At 42.9% G+C, this 27,604-nt stretch overlaps 3 protein-coding genes across 5 annotated transcripts; all 3 read left to right on the top strand.

The window, feature by feature from the left end:
- pdss2 (prenyl (decaprenyl) diphosphate synthase, subunit 2) lies at positions 1 to 17,481 on the top strand. Its single transcript, XM_084675530.1, has 8 exons — positions 1 to 715; positions 4,614 to 4,748; positions 9,062 to 9,260; positions 12,387 to 12,461; positions 13,407 to 13,580; positions 13,701 to 13,832; positions 14,372 to 14,407; positions 17,105 to 17,481. The coding sequence occupies exons 1-8, from the start codon at positions 456 to 458 to the stop codon at positions 17,258 to 17,260; spliced, it is 1,167 nt and encodes a 388-aa protein (XP_084531656.1). The 5' UTR covers positions 1 to 455; the 3' UTR covers positions 17,261 to 17,481.
- Positions 17,482 to 20,187: 2,706 nt separating this feature from the next.
- Positions 20,188 to 22,142, top strand: LOC146299751 (uncharacterized). Of its 2 annotated transcripts, none has more exons than XM_084683377.1 (2): positions 20,188 to 21,291; positions 21,477 to 22,142. In XM_084683377.1, exon 2 carries the CDS (start codon positions 21,539 to 21,541, stop codon positions 22,040 to 22,042), a length of 504 nt encoding a protein of 167 aa, XP_084539503.1. In that variant the 5' UTR covers positions 20,188 to 21,291; positions 21,477 to 21,538; the 3' UTR covers positions 22,043 to 22,142. The 2 variants fall into 2 exon arrangements, with proteins under 2 accessions (XP_084539503.1, XP_084539502.1); XM_084683376.1 differs by having other exon boundaries at positions 20,188 to 21,335.
- A 1,151-nt stretch (positions 22,143 to 23,293) lies between these two features.
- Positions 23,294 to 27,449, top strand: bend3 (BEN domain containing 3). 2 transcript variants are annotated; one of them, XM_084675488.1, is made up of 5 exons: positions 23,309 to 23,451; positions 23,738 to 23,786; positions 24,152 to 24,206; positions 24,321 to 24,511; positions 24,670 to 27,449. In XM_084675488.1, the coding sequence occupies exons 3-5, from the start codon at positions 24,155 to 24,157 to the stop codon at positions 26,923 to 26,925; spliced, it is 2,499 nt and encodes an 832-aa protein (XP_084531614.1). In that variant the 5' UTR covers positions 23,309 to 23,451; positions 23,738 to 23,786; positions 24,152 to 24,154; the 3' UTR covers positions 26,926 to 27,449. The 2 variants fall into 2 exon arrangements, with proteins under 2 accessions (XP_084531604.1, XP_084531614.1); XM_084675478.1 differs by lacking the exon at positions 23,738 to 23,786 and having other exon boundaries at positions 23,294 to 23,451.
- The last annotated feature ends 155 nt before the right edge of the window (positions 27,450 to 27,604 follow it).

Below are 27,604 nucleotides of genomic sequence, written 5' to 3'. Positions count from 1 at the left end.
TAAAACGACTAAACAAGATGGCAGCCGCCTGAACTGTAGCTGGGCCAGGTCGTGTGTTACGGAATTGCATTTGTTAGTTACATATCCTGGCCGAATGTCAAATTAATAGGAATAATGACTCGGTAGAGTATACGCTGCACGTCTCTTTACGAATGGAAATGTACATTATTTAACATGGCATTGTGGGATCACAACTTTCTACTCTAGCTAACATTAGCTAGAAGCTTGCTTGCCGATTCTGACATGATAACAGTAATTACTGGACTGTCAATATGAAAGGGAGAACTGTATTTAGCTAACATATCAAAACAATTGTTTTGCAATGAAATGTATATGCAACTTTAGATGCATCTCATAATTTACACCATAAACAGATATATTGACGATTGTCCATTAGCCAGGACCTAACTCTTCTCACTAAGATAAAACTGATCTGATCTGAACATAAGTCCAGAATGATCAACAGGCAGTCAATGACAGGTCTTTTTCGACTCGCGTGCAATGGGCTGAGTCAACATGGAAAGAGGAACATTAGCCTTTTCTCCAACACATCGCCTTCGAATTGGAATAAAGTGGTCTCAGACGCAGAAAAAATCGTGGGCTATCCGACTTCATTCATGAGTCTCCGCTGCTTGCTGAGTGATGAACTGAGCAATGTAGCAATGCACGTGAGAAAACTGGTTGGAACAAAACACCCATTGCTCAATACTGCAAGGTAATTTTTCTCTCATCATCTATTCCGCTTATAACAAAAAACGTTAATGAAGTATCACTTTCTCAATAACAAACATAGGCTAGTTTCATATGCTGCGACAGTATTGACACTTCCAGGTTGTAATTTCTACCTATACAGCGATGATGATGGTATTCAACTGATGGATGGTTGTCTTGGAAGTTTATGACAATAGCTGGATGGAGAAGTGCGGGAAGTGTGTGTGCAGAGGACTTAGGTGCTGCCCATACAGTGATAAAGTGGCAAACCATGTTCATCCTTATTATTGTGCATAATTAATCTTATCCCATGGAAATGATGGTTATGATTGATGCATTTCTGAATAAATTGTTTCCTATATGAAACGTTGAATGTATAAATGTTATCATAAACAAAATAAAAGTTGTAAGTATGTCAACATATACTCGAGTTACAACTGTAGAGAATGCAAAGTCTTGTAAAGCCTTTTTTAGGCAATGGACACTTTGCATTCCTTGTTAGGGCACTTTTATTTATTACTTCCTTTCTTAGGGCAATATGTATGTTTTGGTCTAAGAGCATAAGAGGTCTCACCTGCCCCAAATACTCATCTATCTTTAATATTGGCAAACAGCACTTCTGACTCAGAGCAGAGATCCCCTCACAATATTTTGTATTTTTATGCTTACTTGGCCGGGGAAGTGTGACAGGTAAGGCATGGAGAGAGACAGAGAGGGAAAGACATGCAGCAAAGGGCCAAGGCCGGATTCGAACCTAGGCCTTATCTACATGGTATGCACACTGATCCAGTTAGCTACCAGGGTGCCCCATCAGCTAACCGTCTTGTAATTTTCCCAATTCAAATCAAGAAAATGTTTTCCTCAAATGTCACTCCCCGTGACTTAAAAAGTTCGCCAAGTAACAAGCAATACTAAAGAAGAACAGCATTTCATCAGTCAATCAAAAGAAAAACAGCATACTAGGGTAGTTTTACTAGGGTACTACTTAATGCATTTAGCTATTCACATTTGAATGGTTATTTATAAATAATTTCCAGAATTTCCCTTTGGGGATCAACAAAGTACTCATCGTCAGTTCTTCTGACGTTCTTCTGACGGCTTCTCAGACAAGTGAAGAGAGTGCCATTTTTCCTCTGGTGTCATCTCTGCAATGGGGATGGATGACTTTTTTTTACAAGAAAAGCGGGAAAGGGACAGGGAATGATAAAGAGTGTGCTAGAACCCGATCCTTGCCATGCAGATGAGTGTGTTGGAAACAGTAGCCCAAGGGTGTAATAACCTATACACCTAAATCTGATATGACAATCCATTTGGGTGTTGTAGCACAGGGGGTGAAGTAGACCTCTGACAGTCTGACTCCTCACTGTCAGCTTGGGTTGGGTGGTTCGTATTTCCCCCTGTGTCTCTGTCCAAGACGCAAAGCGGATAAAAATATCCACAATAGCAGACAGGCAGACCCTCGTGGAGTTGTGTTTCGGTTTTTACTTTCCCTTCATTCTTAAAAACTGCAGCTCAGCTAGCTTTGCCCCAAAGTCTGAAGTTACAGAGAGAGAGGAAGACAGCAGAGGAACTTCAAGGGAAGACCTTGACAGACAGTTTGACTTTTCACTTGTTTTCAAATGTTAATTTTTTATTGTTCTCTTCTTTTTTTCCCACAATTTGATTTCAAACCAAATCATGCAAAATTCTCGATAGCTTTGCTTGACTGTAGCTTGATTGTGAAAATAAAATGCTTGAGGTGTACTAAAAATAGAATAGTGAAGTTGTTTAGCTACAGTAAAACACCGCTGACTAGCCTGTATTTTGATCATCAACCAGTGGTTATGGGTGCATACATGGTACACAACGATATGGATGCTGCACAATGCTTCAGTTTTGGTCAGAAGGCAAAGTGTAAATACTGGTGACATAGATGTGCCGGCCATAGATGTAAAATCTTAAAGTCATAGTAAGGATGAACTTGAGTTAGCCTAAAGGGGATGGCCATTGGAAAACTACTGTGATGCTAAAAACTGTCCATTATAACCCCAAGTGCATTATAACCACATGTGGACGACTTCTATGTTTTTTTTTGTTTGTTTTTTCAATGAATTGTTCAGCAAGTGTGAACATAACTGCATCAATGTAATGCTCAGCCAGCTCCACAGTTCTCCAGTAGTGTTCTGAATGTGGAGCGTCTCTGAGCCTGGCATTCACCCTTGCCACACCCCTTTGCAGGAGGATGGTTTTGATTGATTGATGCACCGTCATGTGCAGACTGGCATAAAATTAATCATGTGCCATCTTGAGTCGTAGATAGGCCTCTCCCTCTGCGGTTTCTTTTTTTTTTTTTTTTTTGCGGACCTTTATTGAGGCAGTTGGGCTGTAGCCTATACAAGTGTTCTGATTGACTTTGTGGTTTTCCATAATTGTCATCTGAAAAGCTGCAGAGTGACAATTGCCAGATAAACAAGCTGTCTGTTTTAACATGTTTTAATTGTAGCGAAGCCGTGAAAGCTTATTTTACCCATTGTCGTGGAAGCGAAAAGTAAGATCAGAAAGATGTGAGGGAAAAATCTTTATACCCACCCATAACAATGTGCTGTGTATAACGACCGATGGATGGATATATTGAGACATGTTTGAAAAAGGTTCATTATAGAATAAATAAATGATAACCAATAATAGGACAGAGGTTCACTGGTACATCACCACTTAAGACATTTTTGGATGATTGTTTGTTATCAGATTATATACCACCGCATCTCCTATCCTCAGCAAGTCTCATCCTCAATCCCCAATATGCTGCTCACTCGAGCATCTTCTTTCCTCCCCCGTCTCTATCTCTCTTTTTCCTCCCTGCCTTCTTTTTTCGCCTACCTCCTATATTTTTCTTTCTACTCTCGCTCTTTCTCTCTCTCTCTATGTCTCCCTCTTTCTCTGTGTCTCCGTTCACCACCCCTCCCCCTCCATGTGGTGCAGGGCTGGGTCAAGGGGAGGGGTAGAAGGGGGGGGGTGTGTGTGGTGGTGGGGATGGTGTCTTGCGGAGACCGGTGTGTCTGGGCAGGAGCGGAGAATGGGCGTAGCCACACGTCTGCTCCGGCCCACTAACGAGAGTGTGATTCATGGCAGCGGGGGGGTCCCTAGGGACAGGATTAGAGGTGCTCTGTCTAACCGCTCCCAGGGGAGGCCAGATATTTAATCTCCACATGCAGCAGCAGCAACTCCACAGCCGCAGACTGGGTGTGTGTGTTTCCACACATACCTGGCTGGTTTGCTTTAGTTGATCAATACGGCACTTCTCAAATGATTTAACATGTCTAAGCTGTCTGCTTTTATTTAAGATAAGGGAAAAAAGTACTTGCTGGCTGCATTCTATTGCTTAAAATGCCCTGTAAATGTGAGAGATGCTATGCTAATAAGGTAATGTGTGTGCATGCTTGTGTGTGAAAGAGTGTGCACCTCTCTCAATTTCTCCTCTGTGTGCGTCTCTCTGTCTTTGTCACATCCCAAACATTCTTTTATTCCTCTCTCACACTGACGTTCAGCAAACAAAATGGCTAATTGCTGCTTCATGGGAGTGACTCACAGACAAAGGTCAACACACTCATGAAGGGAACTGCCTTTCAAGATCACAATTAATTCCCTTCATTGTCAGATGATTCTGGGCAACGATGCAAATGCTATCATGGGGAATGAACGGTCTGAATGTTAAACGTGGATGCCATAGTTATGGATCATCAGTTTTATATACATCAGGGTTTTATGGTTGAAACAGAAAGATTATTACCATATAGTGGTGGCATCTGTGTCAGTGGGGAGATCTCACAATCTAGATCAGAAAGTATGTGTAAAGATAACCTTTTATGTTTCCTGCAACATCTTCTATGGCAATGCTGATTTGTCCCCTCCCTCCCTCCCAGGGGCTTTGTATATGACAGCAGAAACAACCTTCAGATGAGAGGGCTGGTGGTCCTACTCCTATCCAAAGCTGCAGGCCCGTGTCACCAGTCCTCTGATCTTTTGGCCCAGGACATGGTCAGTGGGATCTACCCCAGGTAAACGCACATCGGACACATTCACCCCAGGTATACTAACATCTACCCCAGGTAAACATCCACCCACCCCAGGTATACTAACATCTACCCCAGGTAAACATCCACCCACCCCAGGTATACTAACATCTACCCCAGGTAAACATCCACCCACCCCAGGTATACTAACATCTACCCCAGGTAAACATCCACCCACACCAGGTATACTAACATCTACCCCAGGTAAACATCCACCCACCCCAGGTATACTAACATCTACCCCAGGTAAACATCCACCCACCCCAGGTATACTAACATCTACCCCAGGTAAACATCCACCCACCCCAGGTATACTAACATCTACCCCAGGTAAACATCCACCCACCCCAGGTATACTAACATCTACCCCAGGTAAACATCCACCCACCCCAGGGAAACACATCTACCCCAGTTAACACATCTACCACAGATACCCCATCCATGTACCGTCTGTCTCTACTACGTCTGAAGAGCCGAGCTGCTTTGAAGTGGCATTAGCATCATTGAGACTCCTCAGTTCACCAAGCGGAAATGTTTGTTTTGGGCTTGAACACAACTTTACTGTATATCAGGAAGTCTTCCAAATTCAGAAACATTCACTGCTCAATACAGAACTCCTCAACTACTTCTTCAGTTATTATTGAATGAAGCCAGTGCACCTCCATAGACCCTTGAAATATGAACATCTATCCAAGTGTGTATCCATCATACTGTAGTGTTGTAGGTGGCAGAGCCCACTGTCCACACAGGAAATCCTTGTTTTGTCCCTGTCTTGTCATTGCTGGAAATAAATGGTGAAATGAAACACGCACGACAGGTAATCGTATCCTCCTCTCTGTGGTTATGATCCGTATCAGTTCCTGTAAATAAACCTCTTCATCACCATGTCAATCCACGGTTATTGAGTGAACATGTGTTGGATATCAGGATCAAACAAGAGGTTTTCAAAAACAGGTGACTCATTTGCATATCAGTATCTTAAGCCTGAGCCATGCATGGGCCTGGCTTAGCGCCCAAGCATGCACACAATTGTACAATGCATCCTTATAGATGATGATCATAGAACAGGGATTTTCCTGCTAGACTGATACTGTAGCCAGGCAGAGTGCTTACCAGAAGTGCCTGGTGTGTTTGGCATGGTAGTGCACCGACCGTCTGAATGGAGCTTTTCTTGGGAAAGGCACATACCACCTATACCCAGTATGGACATGTCTTATGGAACTTTAGCATGAAGTTGTCTGTGTCCTCCAAATGGATTTCAAATGTGATCCAATATGTTTTCTATCAGGATTGTTCTACTCAACACTTGCAGCAGTGTTTTGTAAATGTCTTACCTGTGCTGTGATGTGGCCAGGGCTGTATTTCTTTACTGAACAGAAATCCCAGCTGGATCACCTCACTTGCACTCTTTTTTTATATATATATATATGATTCCTCTCGGTTATCTATCCCTTTCTCCTTTGTCTGTCTTTCTATGTCTGTTCATCCCTTTCCCTCTCTCTGGCTCTCTCTCTCTCTCTTTCTGTGTCTGCCCCCTCATGTCACGCCCTGGCTCATTAGTGCCTGGGCTAGTGCTCTGATGGGGGGGCTGATTGATACCTCCAGCGGGATGTTCTCCTCCCTTCCGACAGGCAGCATTTGTAAAACGTCTCTCACTCAGGTGCTGGCTGCTGATGGCTCGCCGGGACACTGAACACGAGAGAGAGAGAGGGGGATAGAGAGGCCTGTATAGACCGATGAACACCCTGATGTGTGATCCTTTTAGAGGTGATTTGGGAAAGTTGATCACACAAACCCAGTCTCGTGATTACACGTTGCTGTAGCCGTGCGAGTGGCCGTGCATTAGTGGTCAACAGGGAGTCTGATGAGCCCAAAGGACAGACAGGCACCCAACACTGACTGGACCCGTGCTTTATGTGACCTGATAGATTGACAAGCTACTTCACTGCTTTGTATGGCCACACGCACACACAAATCCAGAGCTTTATTTCATGGTAATGCGGACCTTGTGGTAGGAGGAAAATGGAACAGAACACTCAGGACAAGGGGCGTGGTAGGGGGCGGAACACCTCAGCAAGATGGCATCAGTTGCTATGCAACCAGGCACCAAAGCTATTTATATACAAGCCCCCTTCTCCCCTTTTTTCCTCCCCAGGCTCCACCGCTGCTATCAACTGTGCTGGGTGAAAGGGGGGGCTGGGGGTTTGGGGGTGGGGTAGCAAGAATTCTACAGGGCTTTTAAAGGAGGAAGCGGTTGGAAATGACAAATTGTCTGGCAAAATTACTCCTGGTACCAACAGTGTTATTTGTCTGTTTCTGTGCATTGTTTGGTAGGGCTCTTCAGTTAAATCTTTGTATTTTATGTTTTACCATGGCTGACTAATAACTGTAATGTCAGAAATGTTCCACCTTCATTTATTTACACATTGTAATTAATTGTATGTTTGCTATGACGATGCTATTCCTTTCAGCTGAATTTCTGGAAATATGTTTTGTTAGTTGAACATGAATCATCTTTTTGGCACTTAGTGTTGACCCTTCTGGCCTTGTCCCATCAGCCTTGACCCATCAGTGAACGTGTTCAAGCCTTTCTCTAGCTCTCAATGCTGCAGCCATGGCATGCACCTTAACAGTGGATCCCCTTAATTGAATAGAATTGAAACCTGTGACTATAGACAGCGATGCACAGCCTTCATGGCTAGACTGTGGAGCTTCTGTATGGAGGTTGATTAAGATTGAATGTCTGACTTGCAAAAGTAACATTTTGAGATGTTAAATCAGATTATAAAAGATATTTACTGCGTCATTTGAGTGGTCCTTCTGTGGTGTCAGTTACAACAAATTGTTAACATCGTTTTTCTCTGAGGTCTGAGGCCCAATTGAGTCTTTAGTCACAGTGTCTTTATGAAACCAAACGTCCAAGCTTGGTGCTATCTGTTACCTCCTCATCATGACCTACTCATTCCCCATTCATGCGTAGACTTCCTCATTAATACACCCATCCATCTCTCCATCCTTCACACCCACAATCATCAATCCACCCATCAATCCATAATTCATCAATCTATCATTCATCATGCATTTTTCCATCCATCCCTCTTAAAGTTTAGATCAAGCGTTGTCATCAGCCAGTGATTAGCCTGGCACCTGCCCACCAGGCCCCCTGCGCTGGTCCCCAAGGTTGAGTCCAGGTTGAAGTGTTCACCCTCTGGTGCCACATGCCCCCAGTTCTGTATGTGAACAAGGAGCAACATGGCATGGACACTGACCAAAGAAGAATGTTTTGGCAAATTTGCCAAATGACCCAATTTTAGCAAATTTGGGATGGGCATAGCTCAGTGGTGGAGCAGATTGATACTGCAGATCAAGAGGTCTCAAATTCAAATAGCCATTTTGGATAAAATCTACATGAATGGAGTTACAGACATGGATGTGTAGGTCCATGATGATCATAGACTCTTGTCATACACACATGCATATAGTTCATCTATCAACAAAGTGTGACTTAGAGTTACTGGAGAGCATGTCTTTAACTTTATCTTTAAGTTTGTTTAAAGGTCTAGTGGTCTTTTCTTTCTGAAACTGTCAGGGCTCAGTTCAGCAAGTGCAATTGTGGCTTTGCTCACAAAGGGTCAAATCAACTTGTCAAAGAAACCCTGGGGGGGACAATGGATGTGATTGAGAGGAGAAATTGATGACATTACCGCCACCATCGAACACGTAATTACCTGCTTGCCAGACACATGTGTATAGAGATGGGCGACTGTTATTGAAATATCTCATCAGGACATTTTCATACACCTGGTGAAAGATGGCTGTAAGTGGCCATCAGTGCACCCGTCCCTGTCTGGATGGATCCCCCAGTCTTGCTGTGGCAGCCTCGGCCCATATGGAGTGGGACCTAATTATCCCCCTAGCAATGACTGAATCAACATTTGATTATATCCTCTCTAAGGCTGCATTAATAGGCTCCATTCAGAGGCCACTTTCCAGTTCTTTCGGTGATAATCAAGGTAGCTGTTATTTCCTGCTCCTGGCAGAGGCTGGTGGACGGCTCACATCATTTCATCAATAATAGCAAACAATTTTGCTTTTATTTTTTACATTTCAAGTTAGGATATTTCCAAAATTGACACATGGGGTACATTCAATTGGGCTTCATTTCAAAAACAATCAGTAAATCTTTCTAATCGTAAAATCTTCATGTCATATAATTCAGATATGATTATACAGTGACTGTCAGATCCAAGTAAGGTTATATAAAAACATGATTTAACAGCACTCTGTTTACCTTGCAGCCAGAGGAACTTAGCTGAAATCACAGAACTCATCCACACCGCTTTCCTGGTGCATCGTGGGATCGTTGACCTCAAAGAGTGGACCAATTCAGATGGCCCTCTGAAGGACATGCAGTTTGGAAACAAGATGGCAGTGTTGAGTGGAGACTTCTTGCTAGCTAATGCTTGCACTGGACTGGCCCAACTAAACAATACAAAGGTATGATGTTTCACTGCAGTAGTTCCCACCCACACTCCACCACCTGTGTTGATACATGATGATCGTGTTGCCTGACATTATTGTGGGCTCATAATAGCCCTCAGGATATTGATGAGATCACTAATAGTTATGACGGACAAATTCTAACAGCACTAAATGAGCACTAGAGTATCTGTGTCAGTTTGGCCCAAGTTGATTGATTGAATCAACCAATCTATTCTCTCACTCAGGCTGCTAGCTGGTGTGCAAGCAGACCCACACGTGCACACACACAGTCACTGTTGAGAGTACCGTACCACACACAGACAAGGCTGTTTGACTTGCACATGCACAAGTTCTACACTGGGAAAATCAGACTTTAATTTGTGTGTGTGTGTGTCTTTGTGTCTGTGTGATGATGTGTGGAGCGCAGATGCACACCACAGATCATATCTACATATGTGCCGGCAACCCTTTGCTGACAGAATCTGTCACCACGCTCAACTGTCAGAATGTGGCTGCCTGAGTGGATCAAAATAACTCAATTTTCTTATGCTTCATGATCACCCCCCCCCCTCCCCTCCCCTCCCTCCCCCCCCCCTCCCCTCCCCTCCCTCCCCCCTCCCCTCCCTCCCCCCTCCCCTCCCTCCCCCCGCCCCTACCACCACTATCACCACATCCTCCAAACTTGCTCTTGGCTGGTGTTGTGCTTAGTCAAACGTTCATGTGAAAAGTCAATGGTATATGATGTAAGTGACATAAGAGATTTCCCTTTTTCCAAAAATGTGAAAGAAGAATATTTGGAGAGTTGTTGCAACCTGGTGTTAGAGATTAAAGGAAGGAGGTTAGACGTGATTACCAAAGCTGGGAAGCAACCAATAAAATAATACCATAAAGTTGGTTTGATTACACATGCAAGCCTAAAAGGTATCAGATATATTATAATTCAAAGTTTGTTTTTTGTCAATAATTGCCACTTATGTTTCAGTTCCTTACAGTATCCATTTTTAGCTAGATAGAAACTGAAACATGTTTGCTATCGCATTGATTATATAGACAATATCTTTATAATAAATATATATCAGTGAGAGAATATCTTGTAATGTGTCGACTTATGTGGACATGGTGTAAAGAAGGAAACCTTTAGTGCTCCCCCTTCTGGTTAAAAATGTATGGGTTAAAAATAAGTCATTAGTCTTTACTCAACTACCATATAGATTTCATGGATAAGTCATCAATGTTGTTTTCTTAACCTTAACTGATTTCATACAATGTGTGACAAGTGTCCCCTCTCCATCTTGGACAGATAAATATTTCTAATTCAATAGACTGTTGAGGTTTTATTTAGTGTTTGTTGGCAAAAGTGTACATCTCTTTGGTCTACGAAAACATGTTCATCTTTTTAAGAAGCCAAATGAAGTGCCAAACCATGTCTGTTTAATGTTTTTCCTGATTATTAAGTGTTCATATGTACGGGTCATGTCAGGATCACCTGTAGATGCACTTTGAGGTTTATAAGCACCCAAAGCAAGTTTTTCTTTGAAAGAGTGATAGATCTGGATTATATGTCCTGGCCGTGAGAGGAATCCTAGGCTGGTGGTACTTGTATAAACGGTAAAGTAATCTCTGAACGCTCCTCCGGTTTCCCTCCCTCACAGACCTGTCGGCAAAACATGATCCGGCTAGATTTGGGAATGGAAGAGGGGGGGAGGTGGGGGTTGTAACATCGGATACTTACCAAAAAAAGACCCCCTTCCCCCTTTTTTTCTTTTTTCAGGCTAGCAAATATGGCACATCTGGTAACACTGTAGGCACATTGTCCTTTTTAGTCTTCTGAGTGGCTTAAGTTTCCCAAATATTTGCCAATGGTTTTAGCTGCCCAAAGGATACAGTGAGTCAATTTGGGACATGTGCTAAATGTATCCCATATTTTGGTGCATTCTTGTGCTGACTGTTAAAACAGATCTGCCAACTGAAATCTTGTTTGAGATTAAGATTGGGAATGATATTTCAAGCGGCAATTGGGGAAATATTGGGGCAGAACTACTTGATGAAATGTAGACATGCATGCCCCCTGTAAGAGGGACCGGGAAACTGCAGTCTTGTAAACTGTACAGTACTTATCCACACGTGTTAACAAACCTGCAAGAAAATGTATTTTGTGTAGTTTGGTTTTTGCCTGGCATGTTTATCTCATGTTTTGCTACTTTTTGGAATGATTTCGGATGGTTGTATTTAGCTGTTCTTTTAGATTCTGTGCTGAAGTACAAACAAAGTCGTTAGGAAACTAGGAATAAGAGCTTGACCACCAGATGTCCAATTTCTTGCTCCAAAGCCTCATTAACCCCCTTCAGCCCTCATGACATTTCCTTGCTTTGGCCCACCATCTGCCTTCAGCCTCTTCAGACTGGACACCTGATACAGGCTAGCTTTATAATACAGTTTCAACTGGAGGTCGTGATAAATAGGAAGCTAATTAACAAAGCTCAGTCTGGATATGCTTTATGAAAACAGCAGGGCAACTTATCCAGCCTGATAACGAGCTGGCAGAGTTGAGGAATAAGAGCCTGTCAGTTTACAGCAGCCTTACTTGAAGATTCAATAACTGTGTATGCAGGCGTTGACTTGTCAAGGTTTAGAATGATAGCTGACCTGTTGACTGTAAAACCGGTGGAGGTGGTCATTTAGGAACAAACTGGGGGCCTTGGACAAACTCAGAGTAACGCTGGACCATGTTGTAGGAATTTATTTATAAAAAATTGCATGTTTTATATATATATGTAAAATTGGGGACACATGACAGACCAGACAGATTGGCGATGTCATTGTAGCTGTATAGTTAGTTTAAGGTTTCCCTCCCCCACAGACCTCGTTGTCATTTCAGTCAGGTGGAAAAGTGTGCCCTTATTTCATACAAGCTGTTGCTTCCATTTTGAGTCTCTCTAAATGTCCCTGACAGGAAACACTTGGTGTCAACCTACACTGACGTTTCACAAGCTTAAGTTGCACCTGAGATAGTTTACAGGCATAAGCCCCCGATAGAGGTGGGCTTGTTACTTGCGATTATTTAACCTTGTGAAACCCTGTGTAACCCTTGTGAAAGTATTAAAATTACGTTCATATTAAATAACTTGCTGTTTTTGCCAGGTAGTGGAGCTGATCTCCAGTGCCATTGGAGACTTGGTGCAGGGTATCTACTACGAGAACTCCAACGGTTTAGAGGTAAGGCAGCAGTTGTAAATACCTTACAAATTGTCCTCAGTTTTTGAAATGTAATTGTAATTACTCTTGCAACACTAATTACTACTTGTGACAACATTGTATTAAAAGTAGTCAATTGAAGGTGAGAGGGTGTGCTGATGCTGATGAACTGTGTCACTCCTAGGGTGTTGCCAAGGGTTCCGATATGTGCTGGGCCTAGCTATGTTCTCCAGGAGTAACAAAAAACCAAGCATACTGTCAGACAATAAAGCCTAATTTTTATAGTCTGATTGTGGACGTCTTTCGTCACACCTGTCCTGTCAAAGTTTGAATTCAAACTGATCTCTCAATTTGTTAGGAAGATTTGTTCTCATGTAACATTTCTCGTTTTCAGAAACTAATTTCACAACCAAGCTTGTAGAATTAGTGGGTTAACAAGGATACAACCAATAAAACCCCACTAATGTAAAATGTTGGAGTAGAAACTAAGGAAGCTAACTACCAAGTGAGTGCCAGGCTCTGGGTTTTTTGCTTCTCTTCTTCTCAACGAGACAGAATTGCCTTCCTTAAAGTGCTTTGCAGTGGCAGCACTACAGCAATGCTTATGGACAGTACATCGACCAGGACAGGCAAAATCCCACCCTTAAATTAATATTTTAACCACATCAGTCTCTGCAGAAGTGGAAATTTACGAGGGCAAGCCCAAATGTTATTTATTCGCGAATTTTTATGGACAGTGGTACTGAGGTTGAACTTATTTTTATTGTCATTGTAATAAAAGTTATATTCTGTAAAATATTGATATATCAGTAAATCGATATATATATATATATATATTTAAAAAAAAATCTTTCATATAAATGAATAATTTAATAACTCTTGGTAAAACAAGTATAAAACAATCCCTCGAATCAGTAACTGATTTAATTCTTCAGATTATTATTTTATTAATTGTTCTTCTTTTAGGAAAATGGTCTTACAGATGACATCACTATGGCAACATGGGAGGAACAAGCTTTCCTTTCCCATGGTGCCTTGCTGGCAAAGAGCTGCCAGGCAGCCATGGAGCTGGCCAAACACAATAAGGAGGCTCAGGGACTTGCCTTTAAATACGGCAAACACTTATCGCTCGGCCACAAGGTAAATATAACTAATACAACTAATGATGGAAAGATATTTTCTATATGAGCTTCCAATACACTCAGATTTACAGTTGGGTCTAGAAATAATATTTTCTCATTAATGTCTTGTCCTCCTCAGCTGAACTCTGACCTGCTGCCGTTCCTGAAGAGCAGTGCAGGCGACCCCGTGGCCTTCAGTTTGACCTCTGCCCCCGTGATGTTCCACCGGCAGATTGTAGGACAGGAGGAATGGCGTAATCAGTTGCACCAGGTACTGTAGTGCTACAGCATCTGCATGGCTCAGCAGAAACAACATTCCTGTAAGATGCTACTTTCTCCATGTACACACAAGGAGCTTGTGCTGGTTTTAGGTTAAGAAACAATCGCCTGGACAAAAAACTTCAAAGGTTAGCCAAAGCAGTTTAATACATTTTCTGGGAATTCAGGGGTATGTTTTGTCATAGAAATACAGGATTCCTTAAAACACCTATATTTGGGTGCTTTACTATCAAGAAATTGTGGAGAGGGGGGGGAAATGCATCTGGCACACACTAAGAGAAGCCAGTCTTACAACTGTCACCTGGGCTTTTGTCTGTTGTAATCTCCTCATGTCACTATCTTCCATGGAAGTAACTGTGGTTGATGAAAAGCTTGCTTTAGTGTCTAAAGGATTTGGAGCAGGATTGTCCACCCCTTCATCCTGGTTTCATTTAAGCAGCAGTCCAGGAGGATCAGTAAGAAACTACTGAATGAGAAATAATGCTACATCCATGGACTTTCTGTTTCTGTTTATTGTCTCTCTTTCACCAGGCAAGAACTATTGGAAAACGAGTGGATTATACAAAGGTGAGATGCAACAGTCTATTACAGTGCCATACAAAACAGTGATGTGATGATGTCAGACACATTCCCTTCCTTTGCAAACACCATGTATTTTACAAGAACCAAAACAACTGATCTCATAAAGGATTAGGGGTGACTGCAACAAACACAGAGGTAGGTGGCTTTTCGGTTTGAATCGTCTAGAGAGTGTGTGTATTCACTGTAAACATTTGTGAGTTTGGAAGTTAAGGTTCCAAAGTCAGTTTTAGAGAGCTAGAAGGTAGGGACATATTGGGGTGCAAGAAGAGACTGAGGCAACAGGGGAGGGGTCTGATCTACCCCGAGTGGGGGGGGGGGGGGTGAGTGAGTGGGGGTGGGGGGCAAGTAGATCTCTGGTCGCGTCTGAAACCAGATCAGGGGGGATAAGATACCATGGCCTATTTGTGGAGGAGACAGAGAGACTCGGGGACAGCGGCATTGTGAGAGAATCTCCTTCAGTAGGACAGAGGGAGGGGATATGGGAGGGCGAAGCTGAATGACTCTTTATTGCCAAACATGTTTCGTGTCTAGAAACATGGTAAAATCTGGTTGTCAGAGATGAAATGGGGACGATATGCCTGCTAACGCTAATAATGCTAACAATGCATAATGTGTGACTACAGTGGCTGTATTGAACTTTCTCCAAATTGCTGAAATAACATGTGATACATCTGGAGGGGTAGAATTCCTCACTCGCCAATGAAGAATACATTTGTAAACCGTAGTGTGTTTTTCCCCCTTAAGTTATAAATCCCTATACTATACATACTATAAACTCCCTGAAAACCCCTGTAATCGTCATTGAAAGTTGATTCAATATAAACAGGTGACCTAGGATTAATCAGCATAACTGATAACCCCTGTTTTTCTTCATGCTGACATGATTCCACTAATTGAGTCGTTTATGCCAAGGTGTGAAGATGATGACTTGGTTGCAGCAGTGTTTATACAGGAAATGCAGAAAAGGATTTCCTTTCACAAGGGTGTTCCAGTCTGTATTGATGGGGATACTTTGTGTGGTTGCCCGCTCTGTGTATCGTACTGGGAGAGCTAGTTGGCATGGCACTCAGGCCGTGCATCGTCAGCTGATGTGTCCACTGCAGGTGGGCTAATTGAAGGTTCAGACCTTCCCCCTTCAGAGGACTTGAATACTGCATGCCTTCACAGACCCGGACACATGCTTACACATCATGCGTTGCTATGTAACTGCATGTTGTGCAATTGTTGCCACCCTCCGCCATCCCCAGTGTCTCCATACTGTGTTTAGTATTGTCACTATAAGATAAGTAAATGCTAAGCTGGTGTGCATGGTAAAGACCTGTGTAACATGCTCTGTCAACAGTGGGGTTTAAATCATTAGTGTCAGGTAAGAACACTGGGTAGTTACGGCTTGCCCTCTCAGGTCAATTTTTCACCACTAGTTTGCCATTGAGGATCAATGTCCACTACACTCAAATGACACTGTTAATAGTGTCAGCTATACATCATTTAAAGTCATAGACCTTTCCCTATAGACTAGCAGGAAAGGTTTTGGACAAGGTGATGCCAAGTAGAGGCCATAGACAGTCCAGTCTCAGAGTGCATCTTGGCCCTGCTTCCAAAGTGTGCAGCCACATTAACGTAGCGTAGCAATGCTCTCTACCTGCGCTGTTTTTGAGAGGAGGCCCACAGGGGTTTTCACTCCCAGAATTCATTAGGATAAAATGCCTTTAGCAAAAAGATGTCCTGGCGGAATCAAGGCAAGAGGGTGGAGAACACCCAAGTTCATTCTGGTATCTAGTATGCCTGTGCAAAACAAAAGTGCTTTTTTAAGCGCTTTGTTTTGTGACTAAATTTGTGGCTTGTGTGACACTCTTCAACTATCAATAATAGTGACACCTGTTGGAGAGCCCCTAAAAATACAGAATTGTTTTAGGTCAGCTTACTGGACCATGTCCAAAAGAAAAAGGGTTCACAGAACGGGTTTGCAAAAACTGGCCTCTTGTTTCCTCCAAGCTCAAATAGGTTGTTGGACAGTGTACTTGAAACCAATATCTGGAGAACATCAGGAATCGGCTGTTTTATATACATCAGATTTTTACTGCAGGTTACAGTAGAACCAAGTGGAGGTTTGCATGTCTTCAGCTGTAGAAGTTCTGTCTTTTTTCAGACTTATCTACACAGACATGTCCCAACCACCATCCTACCAACATGACATGCTCAGCCCTTTAGAAGAACATGTGAAGGTCTAATCTGCAGTGCACAACTCCTGAAGTCACATCGGATTACCCACAAGTTTTGGATTAGCCACTTAAGCATCCACCCTCGAATTTCAAACAAATAACCTGTTGGTTTGTCTGAAAACACATCCTGGAATTACTTTATTTAAATGTTGTGCATTTGAGATATATAATAGAGATATATGATCATATATAACTCAAGATAGGTCATCGGGTAAAGCGGCTGTTGCCTCCAGCCTTTAGGGTGTATTTGTAAAACACCCAAATTGTGTTGTGATGCAATCCCCACGTAAATACCAGCAACAAGCATAACACAAAACTTTTCACTGTGATACAGTTTTCAAGTGAGCCTGTCACAAGAGACTGCTGGTCTTATAAAAGTTAAATTCCTGGGACACAGATATGTACATTTACATACACGGGGCCAGTGGAGAAACTAATGGTATGGTGTTCCTCTCAACAGCTGTGGGCTACAATCAAGTCAGAGAAAGGTGTGAGTTCGGCGGAGGACCTGTGTCATTACCATGGGGACAAGGCTATGGAGGCCATCCAGGCTTTCCCATCCTCAGAGGCTCGCTCTGCCTTGGAGAAGATTGCTTGTGCCGTCACCAAATTCTGAACTTATTTTTGAAGGTTTGTCTCCTATTGTCTTGGATAGAAGTACGTGACCAGCTGCTAATCCTTCAACCCCTCCCCAGAAACGTCCATGCTAATGTCAGTTTATACTTGGCTATGCCTCAGAAGACTGCCTCCCACAGTCATTCGGTCAACCAAGAAACGATACTGCAGAACACACCATAATTCGCGCAATGATGCTCTATTAAAAACCATGATCCCGTTCATATGTTTCTGTATGTTTCTTTAGACTCTACTTATTGCTTCATTGTGCCGCCTTGTTGGACAGCAAACTAAAACCAGGAGGGGAGAGGTCACATAGCTTCCCTGGGCCCTGCCATGGGCACACTCCAAGCTTCTCCAGCAGTAATTATTAATGAAGGCCCCGTTCCCGCGACCTGAGCAAATGGACAGGAAATGCAGCGGTATTGATTGGGACGCTGCGTGGGCTGGCGCCAGGGTGCTGGCCTGTGGTTACCCAGGCGCTCTCCACGGGGGACAGCCAAGGTGTGAACCTGGGTGGAGGCGGGGACGTCACCGCCAACCGCCAACCATAGTAGGGTCTGTCTGTCACTCGCAGCCCCGCCTGAAGGGCACAGGGTGGGATGGAGGGAGGGAGGGGAGAGAACAGAAGAGAACAGAAGGAGTCAGTGGGAAAGACAAGAAATTCAGGGAAAAGGTGTGTAAGGGCTTTGTAACTGCATTTCCAGTTCACATTTCTGTCTCAGTCTGTGTTGTAGTCCACTCCACCTCGTGTTCCTGGCTGGCTGCTTCTGCAGCAGGTACATAATATAGCCGGGCAAGCCTCTGGCCATTGATTAAATATTTATTGTTGCCTTGAGCGGACAAGAAGAAAGTTAAAGGGACCAAACTTTAAGAGGGAAACAGGAGAGGCTTTGGGTCTTCATACAGGAACTAAAACAAAAGTTTATTTTTAAATAAAGTATAGATTAAGGTACCAACAGGTTTTATGATGCTTTATACAGTGGAAGGAGTTATGTAGATTCAGGTGTTATAGTGTTGCATGGCTAAACAGTTAATGTTGCGTGATTAAATTACCTAAATATAGGTACATGGAGAAAAATGTGAGACTTGTTTTTCCACATATGTAATTGTTGTGTCATTTACATGTTTCCTCTACCACAAAATGGCTTACTAACACAGTGGAGACCCTCCAGGCTAGTGAAGGATAGGAAGTATACATTGTAAACGCCTCTGCAGCCAACAGGAGCCACAGCACAGCATCATGTTATCATACAGCTGAAACAAAACACCGTCTGTCTTGTTCATGGCCAGGATTTTGTGGTTTGACATTCTTCACGTCCTGAGTGCTAGGTTGGCATGAGATCTGCATGTACATAAATATCATTGAGGGGGTAACAGCAGACCAACCCCCATAGACACACACACAGTCCTGTGTGGTGTAATTCCAGCTGGTATGCTGTGGAGAGAGCAAACGCAGCACAATAGATTGTGTTACAGTGTGACTCACTGTCTAGCATGGACACTTGATGATGTTATTGAAAACTGAAATGCAAAATTGCCCACCATGTAGAATTATATCACTTCCACCGCTGACAAATATGTGAATTGCTCTTCTTCTCTGCTTCATAACGTCACATACTATTTTTACAAAGAAAAGTTTCGTTGTGAATTCCCATTCATGAATGTAAAGCTAAGCCACGGACGGGTACAACCAAACAAGTAAAAAGACGATTGCATACCTGATGTGAGGCACATGATCACAATAAAGATTCGTTGGAAATCGTGTTAAACTGCCGAAGACCTTTGCAAATAATCTTTTTGCGGAACAATTAGCGGATGTGTAAAAGGAAATCGACAATTTTGTTAAATTATGTTACACTCTCAATTAGTCTCGTTATAAATGACCTATCGGTGAACACCTGTTAATGTCATCACATTGCTGACGGTGATGGATGAAATGATTCACTCCAATAGGAACAAAATGCTCTTTCTCTCTTCCGCAGACACGAGCATATTGCCCAAAAATGACACTTTAATGAGCTCTGCTCAGTGTTAAGTGTTGAATCCCAGCCCCTCGTCGCAAGCTCTCGCTCGAGTGACCCCCGACATGGATTTCTCCGCGCAGGTCTCACGCTTCATTGCCTGACAGATAAGACTGCCACTGAGACAGCTCATTACCCAAATAATGACTATTGCACCATCGTAACAGCAGTTACATTCTCTTGTTATATCCTCCCCATACTGAGACGCTTGTGGTTGGTGACAGACATCGGCTTCTTGAGTGTGTCAACAATCTCTTAAACAAAAAACAAAAACGTAAAGAAGGGTTTCCACCATTGGGATTCCGCTTTTCTTTCAATGTTTTTAAGTAGCCTAATTATTCTATTTTTATATTTTTTTTAAAAGAGCCATTAAACGACTGTCTCATTTCCACAGTGGTGTCACGTTTGATCCTTTCCGAGAAAAGTAGTGCCTTCGTGCTTGTTATTGTAATGATAGCCTCCGTTGACCAAAGTCGCGGTCGTGTCTAGCACATCAACCACACATTTCTAATTAATAGCCAACACGTTATTTTTTTTATTTTTTTTACAGCTGTGCCTAGTGAGACATGTTGTGAGTAATAAATATAGCATGCACAGACCTACAAAATGTTTTGAACACTGCTCCGATCTCAGTGAAGGTACACGTAGGCCTATGTGTGCTGTCCAGGTGCAAGGAGGAAACACCCAGGACCTGTCCGTGGTGCTGAAATCAGTTTACTAATCAACTTTGCTGACAGTTTCAATAACGCAAAAATATATCTACATCAACTATGTATCCCTATGCATTTTCAAGGCTACATTTTTTAATCCAATTTTTCCAGTTGCCTCCTGAGGTGTCTCAGTCATGCAGGTCTTTATGATGATCTTCTAGAATGTGGTCACCTGGCTCAATGTGGGTTTTTTTTTATGGCCTGGGGTATCACCAGCCTCCTTGGATTTGTCATCCTTGTGCCACTTATTGGTAATGTTGACCTGATACTGTAGGTGTAACCTGGACAGGACAGCCCAGTGCACCTCTTCTTCTCTTCCAGACAGGAGGGCCCAAACTGCCTTTCTCTCGCTGGCCTGGATGGGCCCAGCCTGGAGACTGACCTCCTCCTCTCTGGCTGCAATCTCTCTGGCCTCCACAGGGGGGCGTCAAAGGAACAGAGGTATGTAGAGGTGGCAACATTGACCAACCCTCCTGCCAGTTTACAACAAGGTGCTTCTCTCAGTTGTGCCTGTCTGTCTCAGGTGAGCACATTGGTTTGTTGTACCAACATTTAGATCAGAGAGCCCTTCTATCAAAGCATGATAACCAATTATCCATGCTGACTTCAGATGCTTGTTGAGGCCACTTGTTACACATAATAGGAATAATAATGTATTGATTGAGACACTTTTATCTGATGTGATATATAAAAGGGGATTTGAACTGCAACCTCATGTTCTCCTGTAAACATTTGAGCAGCTGCTGATGGTTGTTTTGTTCATGATCATTGAAATCTGTCTGACGAATCCATGGTTGCATGTAAGGTGTATGTTGTTTAGTTGTGGAAACTTTTGCTGCAAATTGTTTTTGATGTGTTTATCAATAACAGACATTACATGTCATTGCATCATGCTAAGAAACCTATGATGTCATAATTGCAGTGAATTGTAGTGCCAAAGTCATAATTAAACTTTAAAATCAGAGCTAACAGCTACTACATTAATAATACTAACAGAGCAAGCATTATACATAATGAACAATTGGGATGAAGGTAGGAATGAAGCATTGATTTGGCTTTCTTTATAAAACGTGTTATACATTCATTCTACATACATTCTAGGTATGATTTTACATTTATCAGCATAATTTCTTTTCTGTATTTCACAGATGACCCCATTTTTCTGGACGCAAATATTCCTTTGATCAATGAGAGGACTTTCCCTCAAACTCTCTCCCGTCTTCCCCTCACCAACAGCAGAATCTGGCCCTGTAATCCCCCTGCACCTCCTTCTGCCCCCGTCTGGGATAGACCAGATGGTGAGGGCTGCTATTTGTTGCAAATACTTTTTATGCAAATACAGGTAAATGAAAGATGTAATTCCTAAACTGTTTTTCATATTCCCCAAAAATGTACAGACTATGTATATGAATGGTGCATGTCCCACACAACCACCATCTTATATCTCTACCATTTCTTTCTTACTCATTCCTCCTCCACTTAGCCAGTGAAGCTGCTACTACCTCGGTGTACTGTGGGTTGAGGCCCTGGGAGTCTCCAGAGCTGATGCCTGAGACCATCATCTCCTCAAGGGGGCTGGATGTGAAGCTGCTTCAGCCTGGCACCGGGCATCTCCAAGCCTCCTATATCCTGAGCTTCACTAATCAGATAGCTAATGAAACGTGCTTCCAATGTGTTGGGTGCCAGCTGCTGTGTCCCTGTTTGACTGCCCTTCAGGCTCACCTGATGTCCAGCTGGGAGCTCCATGGGGGCTGTAGCATCATCTACGAGGCTCTCGGAATGAAAAAGCCAACCGAAGCACTGGTGCAGAAGCCTTTTACGGCTCCTTGGCCTCCAGTCTGGCTATCATACTTTTCCATGACTTCTCATGGTTTTTCCAACAGTAAGAAAGGGGATGGAAAAGAGAGGAAATTTAGGAAGAGAGGGAGGGAAGACCATAGTTACACCACTGTTCAGTCTCCGCTTGGACCCACCAAGTTTTGGAGGGGAGAGGAGAGGCAGTCTGGGCCTGCTAGCAAGAGGGGAAGGGAGGAGTTCAGAAGCCCCTGACTGTTAAGATTTGAAGTTTGGATTCAATCATAATATAATTTATAATAATTTATTCATGCCATTGGGAACATTTAATAAATAAAATGTAATTGCAGAAATACATTTTGTTTAGGTCATTTAATATGTATGTGCTTAAGGGCTCAGGTCTTCTTTTGACAATGCTACAAGATGTTCCCCAAAAAGAACTCCCAAAACCCCAAAAAACGCTCCCAAAAAAAGACTACTTGGTCAAACTATCCACTAAATTACATTTTGTGGTTCTTGGTATGAAAGTGGTGACACCATAACACTGTTAGCATTACAGTTCTAGTTTTATGGAACATTTATGGAACCACTGTTGAGGAACTATGGTTTGATATGGAATATTTTTCACTCATCACTATCACCATCACATCACTATCACATCACCATCACTATTGTGATGGCCTCCTCCTCCTCAGCCGTTAAGTGGATACACCTGGGCCGGTGTGTCCACTCCCCCTTCAAAAGGACGTTGGAAGCAGAGAGAGAGAGGGGAGTTCTGTTTGTCCGCAGCACGTTTTGTTTTGAGTTGTGGCATCCTTTTTGACCTTTGTTTATACACCCTTCAACACTGCTCACAATCATGAGTCACTCACACATGTACACCATTGATTTACTAACTTGAATACCTCACCTTTGTTTGTTAAATTGGTATTCTTTAATAAATTACCAGAGCATATAGTCCTCTCGCATGTGTTCCCCTTTGTGTTTTGTCTCAACCACTGAGCTGGGTTTGTGTTCATCATCTAGATATAAATGAAAAACTGCAAGATCCAGACATCCAAGCAGGATGTAGACTTACTTTTTGTCATACAGATGCAGAGGATCAAAGTAAATACATTTAACCAAACACAGCTGCAGTGTGGTGTCTGATTAGTCACAGTAGACAGTACTTCTAAACATCTTAAGGCATGATAGGCAAATATTGGTTAGGTAAATAAAGACAAAAGTTACGTTAAACAAAAACGAATTCCTATTGTCAATATTATCGATTAAGATAAAGTTGTATCTAGGCTATTCAGTGATGATACTTAAATTACTATCTATAGCTGTGAACATATATTTAGTATTTTATGGTGTCTTGTCCCACGTTCAGAAACTCGAACTGCCCCCCCCCCCCCCCCCTCAAAAAAACGAGATTTCACTCGGGGTACCGCTGCACAAACCATACCCACACAGGACACATCCACGCACAGCTGTGCGGAAATGACACAGCAGGGGCGCGCGCCGTCACGTCACGCGAGAGGGCACAGGAAAGAAAAAAAAATAAAGGAACACGAACAACATCTATCCGTGCAGCTAGCTTGCAATAAAATCCCCAGCAGACTATCTGCCGAAATGTTCACCCCACCCTCAATGTTCCTAAAGGACTGCATGAAATCTTAAAGGTGAGCTCGCACCAACGATTCAATCTAGTTTCAGGCTATTCCACCGAGAGTGGGGAAAACTCGTTAACCTCAACAGTAGCATACACTGCCGCGTCATAAAATTCAATAAACAAAACCGCTAGCTAACTACTAACCCTCAATATCAAATAGTTGGTTAGTATATAGTCCGATTTATATAGATTGTGCATCATACGGCTACTAGCGTTGGTCAATTGTCGAGAGGACTTGGAACGTTAAAGTGAAAAAGTATGACACCGCTGTGTTCTCTTCTCATGTTTTGTTTTAGTGGGCTTCTAGTGGAGGAATGAGGAAGTGGATGTAACATCAGAGCAGAAGTAATAACGTATCTATTAGACTTAGATACAATGATTTGGAGTAATTTTACTTTGAGTAAATTCAGGACAGTTTAGGTATCGCCCTGATTGCATCAACCTTTCAGTTGCATTAAAACAAAGCAAAAGTAGGCTACTGTGCTGTAGAGTTATGGGTTCATTTAGGCTATCCTGCAACTATGAACTACAATATTGAATTGAAAATAAAGACATTAAAATGAACATGACGAATGTTTAGCAATAGTTAGCGAAAGAAAACGGACCATTGTTGGAATGTCAGTCAATAAGCCTGTACAAGAATAGTACAATGTTTTTTGCCACTAATTTAATATCAGAAACTATAAAAAATGTCTTCAATGTACCTCTAGGATATGAGTTTCTCCGAGCATGGGGATCCCCCAGGCAGAGAGATGCTTGAGAAGGGTAAGACCTTTACACTGATGTAGCCTAAACATTGTCAGGAAAGGATTAATGTACTTTTAAGTAATATCCTGAATTGACATGTTTTTCTTTCTGTGTGTGCGTGTGTCTGTTTAGAGAAAAGCCCAAATAAAGACATTAAGAAAGAGCTAGAGGAATGTGCTGTTTGTGAGAAAGTTGAAGCCCCTGGAGGATGGTCTCATGGCACTAGTGAGACCACTAAACGTCCTGCAGAGACGGACTCCGATGTTATAATTGCTGAAGTGGGCCAGCCTACCAGTAGCAAGAGAGTTAGGGTCTCTCAAGAGGTAAATTGAACATAAATACAAAAAGTTGTGTTGTAGATATACATTTAATATATGGTAAAGCTAAATATTTATTTGCATCAGTTAATACGTTTTACACTCTTTATCAACGCGTAAAGATTTATCAAGTCCTTGATCCATACATATTATTCTTGTTCCAGGGGCAAAAGTTAATGGAAAGGTTGCCTGAGGCTGTCCCCAGGCCTCAGCCGCTATGCCTTACAACTGCTGGAGAGAAGAAAGACCTCAACCAGGAGAAGACTAGGGTCTCTTTCAGGAAGCCCCTCTACAGTATCTCTCACAGGATCACAGAAAAGAGGGTCACATCAAGCCTAGACCCACATACACACCACGAGGGTGGAGTGAAGCTAAGTTACAGTGGCCTCTTATCCCCAAAGCTGCCCTCCATGGGAGAGCACAGCCGGTGTGAGCCCCTCCTCCCTGCCGTGGGTGGGACACTAGGTTCTGCATCCTCAACCGACTCCAACTTTTACCCGTTGATAGAAAAAATGTTTTTTATCCTTAATACTCTGAACTCAAGCATGACACAGCTCCACAGCAAGGTGGATCTACTCTCGCTGGAGGTAACTCGCATCAAGAAACAAATCAAACCCTCAGAGATGGTAACTGAGTTTCAGCCCCCACCAGAGTACTTGCTGACAAGCGAAGAGCTAAGGCAGCTCATGGAGCAGACGTCAACTGCGGGTGAGCTGGGGTGCAGACTGCTGGTTCATCTCTTCCCTGAGCTCTTTAAGGGCACAGAATGCACCCACGGCTGCATAGCCAGCAAAAGAACTCTGGATTCTCTCCACCTGCAGCTCATACGCAACTACGTTGAGGTGTGCTTCCCTCTGGTTAAAAATAACAATATCTGGCAGGATGAATGCCTTTTACAGATCAATGACTTTTTCAATAGCTTCTGGGCTCAGAAGGATATGGAGAGTGGACAGCCAAGCAGGAAACAGACAGTCACAGGCCTTGATATTAAGGCTGAGACCTGCCATTTCATCAACGAAGATGGTCAAGAAGAGCACCTGTCACTCGACACAAATGGTCACCAAAACAACCTGGTTGTCTCGGACCTGGTGCATGACACTCAGATCAGGGAGGACCTTGATGAGTTTTCCTCACCAGAGGACTTTGTTATTTTTCTTGTCAATCGTCTTTTCCCAGAGGTGTTTGATGAGGGCAGAATGTCAGAGGGTCAGGGTGGTATCAGTAGTGTGGGACAGTTGATTCTGGACTCAAACAGAATCGAGATCATTCGGAAGTATATGGAGGCAAACTTCCCAGAAGTCCCTGAAGATACCTGGCTCCAGGTATGTGTCCAGCGTATGGAGGATGCCCTGGAGGGTCCTCATAGCAACAGCAGTGAACCTGATCATTTAAATGATGAGAGCTATGACTCCACAAGCCTTCCTGACGACGTCTCCATCATCAAGATTAGTGACCTGTGTGATTTTGAAAGGCCAATTCGGAAGTCTAAAAAGTCCTTGCTTAGCCCAGTCGATTTTGACAAAATGGAGGTGCCTCTGCCAGGTTTTGTTGTTCCTAAGGAGTACCTACTGTCAAAGGAGCAGCTGAGGAACAACTACGACTGCAGCCTGTCAATAGGTAACTTTGCCTCTCGCCTGTTGGTATTGATGTTTCCCGAGCTCTTCACCTATGAGAACGCACGGAAGCATTACAACTGTAGCGGCTCTTTGGGGAAGAAGCAGCTGGATCCTGTCCGAGTCAACCTGATTCGCCACTATGTACAGTTACTGTACCCACGAGCCAAGAATGACAGGGTCTGGACTTTGGAGTTTGTGGGTAAACTGGACGAGCGGTGCCGGCGACGTGACACAGAACAGAGGAGGTCGTACCAGCAGCAACGCAAAGTCTATCCTCCAGAATACGAACAAGAGCCTGGAGACTTCTTGATGGTTTGCCAAGAGAACCAGCTGAATACAGATAACTTGCAGAAGGATGACTTTGATATGCCCCCTCTACCTCCTGAGAAAAGTAGCAAAGACTTCTGCAAGATTCCATTGGACGAACTGACTGTGTCAATTCCGGACTTCCCTGTGCCTTCTGTCTACCTGCTCTCAGACACAGAGGTGCGGGAAATCGTCCAGCAGAGTCTCTCAGTGGGAAACTTTGCAGCTCGCCTGCTTGTGCGCCTCTTCCCTGAGCTGTTCACCCAGGAGAACCTGCGGCTTCAGTACAACCACTCAGGCGCGTGCAACAAGAAGCAGCTAGACCCAGTGCGCCTCAGGCTCATACGGCACTATGTGGAGGCTGTGTATCCTGTAGACAAAATGGAGGAAGTTTGGCATTATGAATGTGTGCCAAGCATTGATGAACGCTGCCGGCGACCCAACCGTAAAAAATGTGACATCTTGAAGAAGGCCAAGAGATCAAGTACTGTGTCCTAGTCACAACGCTGTGCCAATAGGCAACACTTTACTTTTTTTATGAACTTTGCACAAGTATATATACGTTGAATAGCATAGTGGAAACTTAACACACACTGTCCTGTGTAGAGTGAGGCCATCTTGTTTAATCTTTATGACTTACCATCAGTAGTCTATTCTTATTGGATGTATTTGTATTTTTGACTACAAAGTGTAGTGAAGTACTCTTATCATTTGATAAAAATTGTGAGACTAGCATATATTTGTATGCCAAAAGAATACTGTCGTTAGCTAATCTAACTCACCATGTTGATAAGCTGTAGCCTTAAAAACAATAACAATATATTTGTAGTAACATTAGTTAAGTCACTAGATATAAAGTGATCCCAAACCAGTCACTTTCTTTTCATCACAAACATGTTGTAGCAAATGTGCCACCACTGTTTTTAACAATATTTATGTTATACCTTCTTATAGAAGTTTGTACTATAATTCTGTATTAAACCATGGCAACAGATTGTGTTAATCTATTTGTAATAAAATCACATAACTATCCAGTGTTGTGCTCTTGCAGTGCAATTTTCTCCTGTGTTGTAGTTCAGGTTTAATGAAACTATATTGCAGTACCAATATAGAGGACCATGATTAAGATACGCGAGTCTTTAATTGAGCTTACTTAATCTTATGTGATCTTAAAATG

This window comes from Hypomesus nipponensis, chromosome 3 (genome assembly GCF_054491055.1).
Source record: "Hypomesus nipponensis isolate SF chromosome 3, ASM5449105v1, whole genome shotgun sequence".
Lineage (NCBI taxonomy): Eukaryota > Metazoa > Chordata > Actinopteri > Osmeriformes > Osmeridae > Hypomesus > Hypomesus nipponensis.
Note: the sequence above shows the minus strand (reverse complement) of the source record. Positions and strands in the feature narration are given on the sequence as shown.